The sequence below is a fragment of the Pangasianodon hypophthalmus genome, chromosome 23, assembly GCF_027358585.1.
Source record: "Pangasianodon hypophthalmus isolate fPanHyp1 chromosome 23, fPanHyp1.pri, whole genome shotgun sequence".
Classification (NCBI taxonomy): Eukaryota; Metazoa; Chordata; class Actinopteri; order Siluriformes; family Pangasiidae; genus Pangasianodon; species Pangasianodon hypophthalmus.
In genome coordinates this window covers 3,575,001-3,591,434 of record NC_069732.1, presented here as the reverse complement: position 1 = coordinate 3,591,434, position 16,434 = coordinate 3,575,001, and the positions used below count along the sequence as shown (strand labels likewise).

The 16,434-nt window shown below is 38.6% G+C and overlaps 1 protein-coding gene across 3 annotated transcripts in view; it reads right to left on the bottom strand.

Annotated features, from left to right (window-relative positions):
* adgrl1a (adhesion G protein-coupled receptor L1a) overlaps positions 1-16,434 on the bottom strand; it is a 216,086-nt gene that overhangs the window by 30,327 nt on the left and 169,325 nt on the right. For all 3 annotated transcript variants that reach the window (XM_053228276.1, XM_053228277.1, XM_053228278.1), the window contains 7 exons: positions 12,591-12,899; positions 11,338-11,441; positions 9,405-9,590; positions 9,160-9,198; positions 8,197-8,377; positions 4,941-5,063; positions 972-1,189 (listed from right to left, as the gene is read on the bottom strand). In XM_053228276.1, coding sequence (XP_053084251.1) covers positions 972-1,189; positions 4,941-5,063; positions 8,197-8,377; positions 9,160-9,198; positions 9,405-9,590; positions 11,338-11,441; positions 12,591-12,899 — 1,160 coding nt within the window. The remainder of the gene's footprint in view (positions 1-971; positions 1,190-4,940; positions 5,064-8,196; positions 8,378-9,159; positions 9,199-9,404; positions 9,591-11,337; positions 11,442-12,590; positions 12,900-16,434) is intronic.

Here is a 16,434-nt window from a genome sequence, read left to right as displayed (position 1 = left end):
TCAAATTTAATCATTATACACATACACCATACTCAGTGTTACACACACACACACACACACACACACACACACACACACACACACACACAAAAGGACTTTTCAAATGACATTTCCATGCACACAGTTACTTGTATTGCGAACGCTCCACATTTGATATATTGAAGTTTTCTCTAAGGAGATGTTTATTTAACATTTTATGGAAGGAGTCTCCAGTGTCAGCGCTTTGTAACAGTCAGAGGTAAAGCTGAAAGTTTACTGACATCTTCCAGACAGAGGAGTTTACACTTTGTGGTTTCTCAGTAACATGACACGCTGTGGTTTTTTTGTCTTATTAACTTCAAGAAAGAATAAAGAAAGGCTGGAAAGAGAACGCCTGTTTATAGCTGCTACAACGCGAGCTCTACAACATTACATGTAATTATAAATGGATAAAAAGTATGTCAGGTTGTTCTTTAATAAATAGCTCCGCTTCATCACATCACTCCTGTTGTTGATTATTTTCCTATAACAGCACGACATTCTTTAGTGCTTTATTCCTCTTCTGTTTCGGCATTGCTGTGAGTCAGCTTAGCATATATAACTTTGTATAATAATAATAATAATAGTAATAATGATAATAATAATAATAATAATAATGGTATAAACTGTATTGAATATGAGTATCACAGCTTCTTCACACAGAAAACACGGGATATACATGTGCTCAGTCTCACATTCTACTCAACCTGCCGTCACTCTACAGTAATCACCTTTTCTTTTTTTCTGTGTGTGTGTGTTTGTGTGTCTGTGTGTGTAGAGGCATAAACCTGCTATTTTGGGAAAATACAGGCATCTCAGTTTTATTTCTTATAAGCATGTCTAGAGTTTGACCCTGTGAGTTAAAAGATCAGCCTTCAGGGCCAACGCTGATGTTCAGGAGTCCTGTAGCTATGCTTTTGAGTGTGTGAGTGTGTGTTTTTCTGTGTGTATACCTGCAGATGCTTCAAGGTGAACACCACAGGCACAGTTAGAAACACTCGGCTTGACTCTTTGTTGATGGATGCGGCGATGACATGCGAGTTGACGGCTAGGCTCCGCCCCCCAGGTCCTGGCCCTGGCCCTGGCTCCACCTCCATCTTCACAGTGGCGTTCTCGGTGGAGAGGAACGAGCCCAGATTCTTATAAAGCAAAAAGACAACCTTCACCTGACCTAGAGAGGGAGACGGAGAGACGGTGTGAAGGATTGACAGGAGGAAGGGAATAAGATGAACGGTGGCGTGTTAGACTGATGGAATGCACCATTTCGTTTTGAATTCTGGGGGGAAAAAAACGAGGGAAAATGAACACAGAGGCCGATGGCACATTCATCCTCGCAGCGCTCGCTGCTCTCTTTTATTATTCCCTATGAATATTTCATACGCTTTTGTTTCAATCATTCGAATCCGTCTCCCGCCGCTGACGAAACAGACGAAGAGAGGGAAAAGAGTTGAAAGAAAGAGACGCAGGAGAGATGGAGAGATGAGAGCCGAGGATAAGATGGTGCAGAGACGGAGAAAGGAAAGAGCTGAGATGGCTCCGCCGGCCCCCGAAATGATAGTAATCTACACGCATCCTCGGCTATTCTATTAGCAACGCCGTTAAAAAACCATCAGGAAAGGAATTGTCTCAGCGCTTTTTGTTAATCTGATTAGACTGTCATTATCAGCCAATGAGTGCGTAAAGCAGACTGGGAATTGCGCTAAGCTGCAGTGAGTGCGCATGCCGACGCGCGGCACGATTGGCCATCAGAGGCTCTCGCAGTTTGATGAGAATTACGCCTGTCTCGCCTCTTTTATCCCAAAGCCAATCACACGTCTCTTACACATGCTAATATATTTCGCTATTTTCTTAAAAGATGCTAACGTTGATGAAGTCTGATGAAGGTTTCTGAACTGCAGCACGCCTCAAAGACTGCACTCGCATTACAAGCCTTATTGCTCAGTTACCATGGAACCCAATCTTTCTGCCTTGACGTCGGTGTCGACGGTGCTCAGCTCTGAAACAACCCCCACGCGTGCACTGCTTTCAAATCAATAATGTTCTGTGCTTAACTTTAAAAAAAAAAAAAGTGATAAAATGATCAAACCAGGAGCACAAGCCTTTATCAGAGGCTCAGGAAATGGACTGCAGATCATCAGGTGGACTTTGGAAATGGCATCTTAATCAAAGACTGAATTTTATACTCCATGCTGACTCGAATGAAAATTAGACAAAGATTTAAATCCGTTTTGCTCTCAAGTCTCCATCAGTGAACAGTTGATAACTTCAACAAAATAGACTTCATGTGCAAACTATAATGAATTTCCTGTTGCACAATTTACACAGTTGCACTATTTGACCATGTAGTACCCAGTTACAGAAGGGAATGATTTATAATCGCACTCTGGTGTCACTCAGATGAGGATGGATTCCCTTCTGAGTCTGGTTCCTCTCAAGGTTTCTTCCTCACATCGTCTCAGGGAGTTTTTCTCTGGCTTGATCATTAGGGATAAATTTATAAATTTAAAATGTATTTCCTGAATTTATAGATTTCTCTAAAGCTGCTTTATGTCAATGTCCATTGTTAAATGTGCTGTACAGATAAAACTGAATTGAATTCAATTAAATCAAATAAATAAAATTTAATAGTAGCTGTCTAATATAGACCTAATGATGAAGATGAACAGGACACTTGATCCAGCACATACAATATTTTTAATATAGTATATGCTGGATCAATATGGTCTGGACTTAATACTGCTCCTCGAATACTGATGTGAAGTGTCTCAGTGTTAAACCCTCACTACGTGTGCGGTGGTTAAATAACTGGCCTTCTTCAGGCTCTTTTTTTACTTGAGTGTGTGTTTAGAGCACACAGCACAGTGCGAGTTTCTTACATGACTAACACACATGCTGCAGCTCCTGAGCTCATTCTGAAGCTCTTTGTGAGTGAAGTCAGACGTACTGGTGCAGGGGGAAACTAATAACACCCGCAGGAGAGCTGAAAGACGAGGGAAGCATGATGCGCTCGGAGTTTTTAAAGGATATGACGGCATGTAGTGTTTCGGAGAGCAGCCGAGTTACACAAGTCAGTTTATTCATCATCATGTTCAAGAGATGAGACACCGAGTTCCCAGGATGGATCAGCAACACAAACAGAGCAATACTCGTGCACAATGTGATGATACAACAAGTGAGAGAGAGAGAGAGAGAGACACAAAGACAGAGAGAGGTATGCAGAGAGAAAGAGGGAGAGAGACAGAACCACACACAAACACACAGAGAGATAGTGACATTGGGCCTCATTAATCAAGCTGGATACGGACGGATTTTTCGTAAATCGTTAGTAAGAGCTTTTACAAAAAAAAAATAAAATAAATAGTATTCAAGAAAATCCCGTCATTTCAGAAAAAACATTCGTATCCTACTCATGCTCCTGAGTGTGTGAGTAAGTAATGTAAACCTTGATTGATCGGCTTCGAATCATATAATTTATGATGAGTTACTGCACGTTTATATACGGATTACGCTGTCAACTTTAAATCACTTATTATTTGTATATTATATATTTTTATATGTATTTTTAGTTACACATACAGTTAATGAATCTTTTGTGAAATCCAGTCATTTCATATTAAAGGCATTAACTGAAGAAATATTAAATATGAAAAACAAAGAAAGCAATCCAACATAAATCCATAAATTAAGACAATTAAGACCTTTTTAATGAACAATGCGGCTGTATAAAAGGAGCACAAGCTCATGTGGTGTGTAAGGCTCTGTTTGCTGTAGCATCTTCTCTTAACGCTGTGCAACACTTTATTAGAGCCGGCACTAAGTGAATGATAAGTGACCGATCTGGTATGTCTCAAGCTGTAACATGTTGTACACTGCCTAGTGTGCTATGGACACACGTCCTTCTGATTTCCTAACATCGGGGGAGCGCCAGGGATTTCTGGCTGAGAATCACCGAAGCACTTCACTTTGAATAAGCAACAACGGAAAATAAAATAATTAAAAATAGGCAGTTTCCCTGTGTGAAGTGCTTGGTGTTAGCGATCACCTGGGCACAATAGATCAATTTTTTTTTCCTGTTTTCATGTTAAATTGATATTAAAATTAAAAATTAAAATTCATATTTTCTTTTGACCTCAATTAACTCACATCTACTTCATCTTTTTTTGTAAATCAGCTCCAGATTTTGCCCTTTTCAGGTGCTGCTACGCTGCTAAATAATATATTTTTGATTGGTGTAGACGTGAGTCATAATATCTTTCACTCCTCCCTCTGAGAAACTCTATTTACAGCTGTGTGAGCTTTGCCTTTTATGGAGTTTTGTGGGCGTTACCAAATGCAAATCAGCTGTGCCGTGCACGCCCCTGGTAATTTACCGGTGATTGGTGTTCCTCAACATAAACACGCGGGTATGAAGAAACTCAGCGTTTCTGAAACTTCTGTAACTCTGCTGAAACTTTTTAGTTTGTTATGTTATGCAAATATTTACACATTACATAAAGACTGATAAATGAGGCCCGATGAGAGAGAGACATAGAGAGATTTCCAGAGAGACAGACAGGCAGAGAGAGAGAGATGCAGAAAGACAGAGAGAGAGAGAGAGATGTGAATAGCGAAAGAGACAAAGAAAGAGATAGAAGCATACAGATAAACAGACAAAGATAGTGAGAGACATGAAAAGAGAGACAGTGAAACAGAGATGGCGAGAGAAAGATATATATATATATATATATATATATATATATATATATATATATATATATATATATATATAGAGAGAGAGAGAGAGAGAGAAAGAGGGATAGAGATTTAGAGTGAGATGTAGAAAGAGATAGACAGATAAACGAGATAGAGAAAGAGACAAGACAAATAAAAAGAGAGATACTGAAACAGAAAGATGAAAAGAGAGAGGCAGTCATGTGACTAACCGTTGCGGCTGTACTGTTTGACGGTGGAGGCTGGCAGAAGGATGCTGCTATCACCAGAGCTCCTCTGAGGGAAGGCCAAATCCTGCAGATCCATGTCTGTGTTCAGTATGTGAACCTCCAGATCTACACACACACACACACACACACACACAGGGTTAGAGGGGTTAGAGCACTGCAGTGTCCATTTACCACACTCAGTGTGCAACACATTGAATAATTTGCACTTTACGTGACCCTGTACATGGGCGTCTTTGCTCCAGCTGGTTCAGTGTCTGTGGAAGAGGTGATAACTGTACACAGGAATGGTCAGGAGTCAGTACTCATTCTTAAAACTACAACAAAAAAAGAAATCTGGAAAGTCTGTGTCTAAAACAATATTTCAAACTATTACCTCACCCTCCTAGGATCAGTAGCGATAGTGGTGTAATGTTTCGACAAACATTTAGTGAGGCATCAATGAACGTTTTCAGGCCATTTCATTGGGGAAAAAAACCTACAAAACATTAAAAAACCTAAAACATTAACCTTGTGCCTACTTGAGAGTGTCTTTTGTCATAATGTTTATCTGTTAATAAAAGAAAACCTCCTCTGTCCTGAAGATGTTGCAGCTTTACCTCTCCTTACCTCCTTACAGAAAACGTCAGTTTAAGCCGTTACTATAGAAACGATAATGTATTAGAGCGAGCGCATGAATATAAACCTGTGATTTGTGGCTGCACTTCCATCAGAGCCGCTGTTATAGAAAAGAAGTTCTTCTTCAGGTCTCTGTAGCTGAGCTAAATTAGCGCTTTAGGATGTTTGCTCCACTCGCTTCACTTTTAGCACGTATATGAACACGTCAAATGAACTTTGACCCCGTCTACAATGTTTTGTTTGATTTGTGCATTGTAAAACGAAGCTTAACGTTCTGCATTCTGCGTAAAGAACCTCAAGGTATATAAACACCTATAAACTCACCCATAAAAAAAAACAAAAAAACAAAGAAAAACCTCAAAAAACAAATAAAATCAAATTTCCCAGGAGAGGAAATGGCTGCGTGTTGGGTCACGTGATTGCGAGGATCTGGAAGGATAGACGCCAACTGTCCTCAAATCACAACTAGATAAAGATTCTTCAGTTTGTAAAATAAATAAATAAATAAAAACGGAAGTTACTGCAGTGTCGTGCCAGAGTAAGAACATTAAGCACATGAATATGCATTAGAGTAAGAGAAGAATCGAGGCTCCGTTTGATTCGCGTCCCTTTTCCGCTTTAATTGATGCCTTTGTGGGTGTAAGTGCCAATTGTGGGTATGAACAAGAAGTGGTCTGAAGTCTCATCAAAGCTGAAAGGACGGAAAAAAAAGAGCCAAGTCCCTGTTTGAAGTGCACTTAGGCTGTGTACACTAAAAACACAGCGCTCACACACGGGCAAGCGCTCTGAAGATACAGCAGACTTAATCTGTCTAATATTTCTCATTAAAAGATTATTACAAATTTATTAAGTTTTTCATCATTTTCACTCATTTTAGATAATCATATCAAGCAAATTTGTTTTTATTCCAAATGTAATCATTTCACTGGTAGCTAATTTCACCTGCTGAATGAAATAAGATTATTTCAATACAATAATAAACCACTTTCATTGCTAAAAAACACAAAAATATATACTCTTTAATTATTTTGTTATAATCCCACTAGATTCTCTTTTATTTATTGTTTTCATTTCCTCACATGATTTTTTGCCGTGTATTTGAACAGCATATAATAATAATAATAATAATAATAATAATGATAGTAATAATAATTAGAGGTTGTCTAAGATCTAAGGTCACTGTATAATACACGATGTAAAAATGAAGTGTAATAACGAATAGAGAATACATTTTCGACTGGAAATCAAAAGGAAAAAAGGTGTGTGTGTGTGTGTGTGTGTGTGGGGTACTGCAGTATAAAGAGGCATGTCTTGAGCTCGGTTTTAAATAAATAAATGCTGGTGCGGTTGTGTAAGCCAGTGACTTTGCTAGAGAACTGCAGATCTTTCAGCGTTTGAGTAACCGAGCCACTGAGTTCTAAATTTTATTGAGGTTTTCTTTTTTTTTTTTTTTTTTTTTTTACAGAGAGGCTAAAACATTTAATTACAGTAATCTAAGTGAGTGGTGTAAATGGGAAGGAGGGACAAAGGCGGGTAATAATCCGTAGATAAAACACAATAGATAGAATGTATGTTTCTGAAGGGAGTGTAGTATTTCGAGTAACAAGAAGAAGATGTGATTATTTGCTCAAGAAAATGTGATTATTTGCTCATCTGTGTTTACATGAAGCTCAGTTACCTTTCTAAGAGCAGCCTGCCTCCCCATCAGCACTGCCTTAGCATAGAAACACATTAATGATGTTTATATTGAAATATTTCCGATGTTTAATGATTCTGGTGTTAATTTGTTGCTTGGCGCTGTATTGTCGTTATTCCCGTGAGACGACATCACAGCGGGATCAGTTACAGTGCCATTTAACAGGAGAAAGCAATTTCACTTCATTTCAATTTCATGTTAGCTCCTGAAAACAAAAGAGCAAGAACGTTCTCACTTTCCAGTGTCATATTAATGAGAAATCCAGTAGTGGAGACACTGGTGCGAACACTGGACTCAAAGTCCCAGAATGCAATGCAGCTACACAACGCAGTTGTATCTAGTTAGCGATCTACGAGATGATGAGATGATGATGGTGTTGATGGAGGTATTAGCGTGTAGTTTTGGAAGCTGATCTGTTTGAGGAGGTCCGAGAGCTGGCCAGATTAAAGGACTAAAGCGCCGCTGCATCACTCTCTTCACATAGAGATGATGTGAGGTCTAAATCCCACAGCACTGCTTTCAGCAGGTGGCTGAACAGCATTGTGGGTAATGTAGGAAACCGTTAACCAAAGTGAAAACAGACCAAGAATTTAATTGCACAATAAATCTCGGACACTGCTGAGGATTGCGTGTTAATTATAAAGATTACTAGGAAAGTCGTTCAGGGTGGGGTTTTTTCTTTAGCTTTAGGAAATTGGCCGATGGTGGAGTACTGAGGAAGATCTGAGCGCCATCTGCGAAGAAATTCAGTGGAAATAGACAACCAGGGAAACGCATGAGGATAATAAAACAGACGAAAGCCAGGAACAGAACCCTGAGAGACACGTGTGCAAAAAAAAAATGGTCATAGTATGTGATTTGAGCTTGTCAATGGGGAATGTGGGATTGTCTGTATGTGTGTGTGTGTGTGTGTGTGTGCGCGCTCACCAATGTTGGGGGCGTGGTCACTGAAGCGTGTGTCATACATGTTGTTGGCGAGCAGAAAGGCTCCTTTCTCCATCACGTCCAGCAGCATGGTGGCAGTGTGAGCCTGCTCGCTGCTGTTCATGTCTCTCCAGGCGTCCAGAGCCTCCACACGCAGCAGATTATCTACTGTCTGAACCACGGCCTACACACACACACACACACACACACACACACCAGGTTATCCACCACAGCCACCAGGGGTCTCGTCAAGTTCCACACATTTTTTTTTTTTATTTACTTTTTCTTTTTTTTTTTGGTCTAGAAAGCTGAGCGGGAGTTTACTTGGGGATCCAATTTTTTTTTTATTCAGCAGTAATTAATCATAACACTGGCGAGAAAAAGCACTGAACGTTGTGTTCGGAGCTTGACTGTTTTCATAGAGCAGTTTAAAATCCACAAATGAGTCAGAAAATGAGTCATAAAGAAGCCAAATCACATTCTTGATTATTTATTTATTTATTTATTTAGTTGGATGGAAGACAAACTGGGCAAATAGTCCAAAATGTGACTATACAGAAAGACCTTCTCTATTTTGATACGTTATCGTTTCTATAGTAACAGCTCATTCCCTATTCCCTGAATTTTCTATAGTGTCGGTGCTTTGAACAGTCAGAAGTAAAGCTGTAACTTTTGCGCTTTGCGCTTTCTAAGTAACATGATACGTTGTGCTTTTATTGTCTTATTAACTTCAAGAGAGAGAGAAATTAGAGGCTGGTGAGGGAACGACTGTTTAGAGCTGCTATAACGAAGTGAGAACAGGAACCTGTTTCAAAGATGTACAATAACATTAAATGTAACTATAAGTGGATAAAATATATGATGTGACATTTGTGTAAATTAATAAAAACATGAATTTTTTAGTAAAGTGACAGAGAGACAGAAAGGGAGATAGAGTAAGAGAAGGACACGGACATGCTGCAGTACCTGAATGTATGCTCGGCAGGTCCTCTCCCTCTTCTGTAGCTGCACAGCAGAATAAATTAAAACAAAACACACACACACAAACACACACACACACAAACTACTTTACAAAAACACAGAATACTGCATTTTATTTATACAGTTTTCAGTTAATTTTGATACATTTACATGTGGAATATTTGGTATTTAGTGGTTCTCTCTGTATGTGTGTGTGTGTGTGTGTGTGTGTGTGTGTGTGTGTGTAGAACCTTGTTGTAGTTGCGGGTGGCTGACTCTTTGTTTCCGGGTCTCAGAGGTTGAAGCTGAGCGTCCAGGATGTCCAGCAGCTGCTCGATGAGACGAACAGATGAGCTGACGTCTCCGGCGTGGATCCGACTCCGCGTGTGGTTCACTAACTCGCTGGCAATGTTCGCCGCGTTCTCACCACTCTTTATCTACACACACACACACACACACCGGTGTTGTTATAACTTTCGCTTACAAATATTTTCCTGATCTGAACATGATTTCATTTATTATTGTATTTATTATTGTATTATTCTGTTTAGTTTCAGTGCTGTTATATAATTTGTCTCTAAAGGGAAGTGAGCTTGCTAGCTAATATTCTCTAAAACTTTAGCTAGCTGTGTTAATGGCTGGTGAGACTTGATACATAATTAAAATATATTTATATTTATATATATATATATATATATATATATATATATATATATATGTGTATAACAAAACAACATATGCCATATATTACATGGATTTTTCTCAGATTCCTTTTCCTACATTAAGTGACATGGAAGTCATTTAACCAACGTGAGATCTTAAACATTCCAATGTGGATGTAAATATGTAACGAAGTAACACGCCTAGGATGTGCTGCTGTAGGAAAGTAATCAACGCCATGATGGTATGATGAAGCGGAGTTACTGTTACCACCCTGAAGTGTTTTATTCCTCTTACACCACACAAATTTGTCAACACTAACAAATAGTCATATATTCAAGAGCTAGATGTTTGTTTTTATCCATTTGTACTTACATTTAATGTTGTGGAACAACCACAAAACAAGTTAGTTCCAGTTCTCACTTATGTTATAGCAGCTACAAAGTATAAGCCAGCCTCACTTTTTCCTCTCTCTTGAAGTTAATAAGACAAAAAAAAAAAAAAAACAGTTTGTCATGTTACCGCGTAACCACAACGTGTAAACTCGTCTGTCCTGAAGATGTCCAAAAGCTTTACCGCTTTACCTCTGAGTGTTACAAAGCACTGACACTGGAGACTCCTTCCATAAATGTTAAATAAATGTCTCCTTAAAGAAAACATCACCATATTAAAGATTACACAGGTTTTTAATCCGTTTATGTGGAGTGTCTGCCTGTTATTCCACTTACACCACTAACGAGTACAATGTTTAATTTATTAATGAACACCAACTTAATGGTTTATAGTTAGATTTAATGTTGTGGAACGTCCAAGAGACAAGTTAGTTCCTGTTCTCACCTATGTCATAGCTACAATCTCTCTCTCTCTCTCTCTCTCTCATCTGTCAATATACAGAGAAAACGGAGGAAATGGAAAGCAGTACCGAGACCGAGAGCAATTACAACCCAGACTTCTTCCATAAATGTTAAATAAACGTCTCCAAACAAAAAAACTTCCCAACATCAACAATTATAAAAATGATTTTGTTAAACAAAAACCTGTTTTTAAATCTCTTTATTATTAATATTACATAATCTAATATAGCTACTACTGTTTCTTATCGGAATTAAAAAAACAAACGCAGTAGCTGTTGCTTCACATCCATAAGAGACGCGATTGTACAGTTGCAGCTGTTGTTTCTTTGCTGTAGTTTTCTGGTTTGTATTTTGAAAATGGCTTTGGCTAAAAAAAAAAAAAAAATTAAAGAAATAATCAAATAAATAATCAATTCTTCCTGGGTCTGATTTTCCACCATACAAGTCCCTGTGTATCTGTTACTATAGAAACAATAATAAATTAGAACGAGTGCAGTAATATCAATGTTCATGTTGCAGCCGGAACTACCTGTGCTGCTATACGAAAATAATGCACACCTTCTGACCAATCATATTCGAGTATTCAATAGAAAATTAACAACACCTTCTGACCAATCAGAATCCAGAAATTAACAGCGCTGTGGTAGAATAAAGAAGAGAGATGACGGACCTTTTGGGCCACCTGGTTGACCCAGGGAGAGGTGCAGTTACTGAGGTCAGGACCTCGTGGGTTCCACTGTACTGGGGCAGACAGACACTGGAAAGATGCGATGCCTAAAATCAGTTGGAGGAAAGAAAGAGAGAGAGAGAGAGAGAGATAAGAAAAGCTATTAAGACACAAACTAGCCCTAGACCAGCCTTGCACTGTTTTACAGCCCAATAAATACAAGCCAATGAGATCATTACACAAAATAAAAACAATTATTTGGAACGCAGTGACTGTAAAACTCAAGATATGAATCAGTTGAACACATTTTGAACATGAGAGATATGAAGCAGAGACGGATCCTGACCATCGGAATAGACCGATATAAAACGACCATAAAAAGACCATAAAACAGAAGAGCTGAGCTTAGAGCTTCTCTCTTCTTTACTGTGTAACGTTTCAAAACACAGCAGAAACTTACTCAAGCTACAACAATAAAACTAAGGAAGCTAAAGCAGTAGAGAAATGATGAGTGAGAGTCACTGAGTGACTCCAACAGTCCTATCGTTCTTACCCAGTCAGTCTAGGCCTTCTATACTCACACGTCCACAGCTCTGCAGTTGTAGTAGTTTCACAACGATTAGTACTTTTGTGTTTACACAACAGTGAGTTCTGGTCCGCTAATTTGATTGGTCAAGCGCCAATTCCATTTCTAGCAATAGTTCATTACAGTTAAACGGTTACTGTACTCTATGGGCTGTCTGTGTGTTGCCATAGCAACATGCAACGCTCTATACAGCTGTGGCTTCTTTGGGAACTATTTCTGTTGATGGAGCAAAAATAAACAAAATATTTGTCCATATTGTGTCTGAAATGTTAGTTACTTGATATTAATTTCTTACTAAAAGAACAATGAAGTAACATCACACTCGCAATCGTGTTGTTGCCGTGGCGATGTTCAGTATAATGGCACTCTTGCTCGTGCAATATTGCTTTATTAACTAGCTTTATTAACTAGCTAGCTAAATATAGCTACTACTGATTCTTATACGAATTAAAAAAAAAAAAAAAGGCAGTAGCTGTTGCTACACATCCATAAGAGACTGACTGATTGTGTAGTTGTAGCTGTTGTTTCTTTGCTGTAGTTTTCTGGTATGTGTTTTGAAAATGAAATGATGCATTGTGGGATGCAAAAGAGCACGAGGATAGCTTTGAATAAAGAATGAAAGAAATAATCAAATAAATAAACAATTCTTCCTGGGTCCTGATTTTCTTACCCAGTGATCCTTTAGGGCAGGGTCGCTCCACCGTCTCGCCCCTCTGAGCGCTGGGCCACTGGACGCCTCGCGCTACGCTCGGGTCACACCCCTCCTGCAGCTCGGGCTCCTGAGGTGGGCGTGGACGTGGGCGTGGGGGGCGACGGGTCACGGGCACTGTAGCAGTGATGGGGCGCAGTTCCGGGGCTTTGTTTATGGCGCCGATGGGGTGAAAAGTGGCAGGTAGTGGGCGCATGGTGGAAGGGCTGGAGGTGGACGAGAATGACCGGGACGGTGTGGTGCTGGATGTCTGAGTGGTGACCAGCGGTCCTGAGAGAGAGAGAGAGAGAGAGAGAGAGAAAGACAAAGAGAGAGGAAAAGCTGTGGGTGGTGATCAACAGAAAGAACAAAGGGGAAGAGAAGCATTTGATGTGCACAAGTACGACTCCAAAAGTTGCTCAGACAGCAAATGAGCATCTGCATGATCTAATTTATTCACATCACTGCTTTAAACATGTCTATCTGGAGGTGGAGAGAGAGACAGAGAGAGAGAGAGAGAGAGAGAGACAGAGAGAGAGAGAGAGCAGTGAAAATAGAAGAGGATGAATAATTGATCGAATATCAGATATCAGATATTCCACAGTAATCAGAGAAAACCGTCAGTGACCGGCGGTAATTAAGGCCTGACGATGCTGTATTGAAAGCAAACTGAGGACTGTTAACTACTACAGACAGAAAGATTGACCTGTCTGTCTCTCTGCCTGTCTCTCTGCCTGTCTCTCTGCCTGTCTCTCTGCCTGTCTCTCTGCCTGTCTCTCTGCCTGTCTCTCAGCTCAGCACTGAGTAATGACATGACAAACAGGACGGTACTTGTGTTTCAGAGACTCCACTGTGTGACAGCATGAAAAAATAATAAGCCTGAGTGTAGAGCCGACGATCACTGCGCATTAGACTGGGTACAAAAACAATCTGTTTCAATCTGTTTCAATTTGATTTTATTCAAGTCAGTTCAATTCAGCTCAGGTCAGGTCACTACATTACAGTTTGACTTGATTCAGTTCAGTTTAATTTAGTTTCTTTAAGTTTAGTTCAGCTGTTAAGTTCAGTATGATTCATTTCAATTCAGTTCGTTATGTTCAGTATTATTAGATTCTATTCATTTCAGTTCAACTCAATTCAGTTCAGTTCAAGTTTAATTCAGTTTATTTAAGTTCAGTTCAGCTAAGTTCATTATAATTCACTTTGATTCAGTTCAGTTCAATTCAGTTCATTTGTTACATTCAGTATTATTAGTTTCCATTCATTTCAGTTCAACTCAATTCAGTTCAGTTCAAGTTTAATTCAGTTTATTTAAGTTCAGTTCAGCTAAGTTTATGATTTACTTTGATTCAGTTCAGTTCAATTCAGTTCAGGTGTTATGTTTAGTATGAATAGTTTCCATTCAGTTCAGTTCAGTTCAATTCAGTACAGTTAGGTTCATTCCAGTTTGATTCACTTCAGTTCAGTTCAATTCAGTTTTGTTGTTAAGTTCAGGATTATTCATTTCAGTTCAGCTATTAAGTTCAATAAGATTCATTTTGTTTCAGTTCAGTTCAGTGCAATTCAGTACAGTTAGATTCATTCCAGTTTGACTCAATTCAGTTCAGTTCAGTTGTTAAGTTTAGTAAAGTTTGTTTGGTTCAATTCATTTCAGTTAAGGTCAGTTAAATTCTGATCAGCTGAGTTCATTTCAGTTCAGTAGAGTTTAATTCGATTCAGTTCACTTCACTTCAATTGTGTTCAGTTCAGTTATGTTCAGTACAATTAGACTGGATTTAGTTCAATTAATTTCAATTCAGTTTATCATTATTGGCATGGCCATATTAATTTCGGCTTTATCTGATTTTAGCAGGTTATTGAATTGAACTGTACTTAAGTGAGCTTAATTGAACTGCACTCCATAAAATGACATCTTAGAAAGTGAAAATATCTTGAATATAGTTCAATGTATCTAGTATTTCCTATTATAAGATTACAACAAACCAAAATTATTAAACCCATTTCTTTTTTTTTTTACTAATTTCATGCTTGAAATAGACTTGTTCTATTGGCAGATACATTTTCGAATTTTACGCATTTATTTCTACAAAGTAGCAAAATTCTCTGCCAGCAGAATAAGAAAATTAATCTAGTAAATACGAGATAAATTTGACTATATTTAAGATATATTCTCCTGCTGTCATTTTTTGTACTGTGGCGATCAGACTGATCAAAACTGAACTGAAGTGAGTCAAACTGTAAAACTGTGTTAAAAAAAAATGACATTTTCAGGTGTTTTCAGCTGCAGTCAGATTTCTTTTATTTTCTGTTTGTTCTTCCTGTGATTAGAAATTTGCTTCATGTCGGCATGTGGGTCAGGGGCGTCGCTGTGGACCTGTAGTACTCACAGTGACAGCAGTAACACACACACACACACACACACACACACACACAGCCTCTGAGTTCAGACAGTACTGTGAGTGGACATCACTCTAACGTAAAACATGATCTCATGGTACCTGCACTGTTGCTATAGCAACTCCTGTGGTTATGATGATGATGATGATGATGATGATGATGATGATAATGATAACTAATACTAGCGCATTAGCTCTTACAGGTCTATTATATTTAACTTAGCAATCTAAAAAAGCATGAATAAGATTAAAACATAATTAATTGTGTGGCCTTGTAGATACAAAGTTGTAGATAGAAACTTACTCGTCCTCTTCCACCCACACTCTTACTTTATTTCTTCTTCTCTCTCTTACTGTTTCTCTCGATCACTTTGTCCATGTGTATCCTTCCTTATTCCTCCTGCATCTCTCTTTCTCTCAGTTCCAGCCGGTTCACAGGGGCATTATTAGCATAAGCACATTAACCTTCTGTGCGCTTTCCGAGTCAAGATGACCCGAAACACGAAGATTTATGCATTCAGCTGAGATTTTTTAAAAAGTCATATTTATATTACACAACTGATGTTCTGATCACTGTGACCTCGGCAGTAATAAGGGCATTTGGTTCTCCGTTTCCATCAGAGCTGCTCTTCACTCGGATGAATGGACGATGGATTGGACATTTTAAGGTAACTGTTGCAGCTTTTACCTTAAAGGGCTGTGTTACAGAATCCACAATATTTATACAGATAATAATGCTCATAAATAAGTGTATGAAAAAAAATCAAAGCTGGCTATTGCATGTGATATTCTTTCCAAAAATCTAACTGGAGTTGTTGTTTGATTATTTTCCAATAACAGCGTTTTATTCCTCTTACACCACAGCAATTTGACAACAAATACAATGACTTACTTATTAAAAAATATCAGCATAAACAACATATCCCTTTATAGTTACATTTAATGTTGTGGAGAGGTTTAGATAACATTTATGGAAGGAGTCTCCAGTGTCAGTGCGTTGTAACAATCAGAGGTAAAGCTGTAAGGTAAGTTTTCAGACATTTTCAGGACACAGGAGTTTACGCATTGCGTGCTTTGTTTCTCCGTAACATGACAAGCTGCAAGAACAGGAACTAAATTGTTTAAGGATATTCCACATCATTAAATGTAACTATAAGTGGATAAAAAGTCTGGTGTATGGTACTTTAATAAATACAACCTGTAACCGTTGGCAAATTCCTGTGGTAGAAAAGGAATCAAACACTTCAGGATATGCAGTTGTAGGAAATTAATCAGCTTCAGGGTGGTAACAGTAACTCCACCTCATGACACCACCCTGTTGTTGGTTATTTTCCTACAACAGCACAACATGGAGTGTTTTATTCCTGAGGCATTACAGATCTGATTCTCAGCTTGGTTTGATTGACTTCTAGTTTTGTTTCTGATCTCTG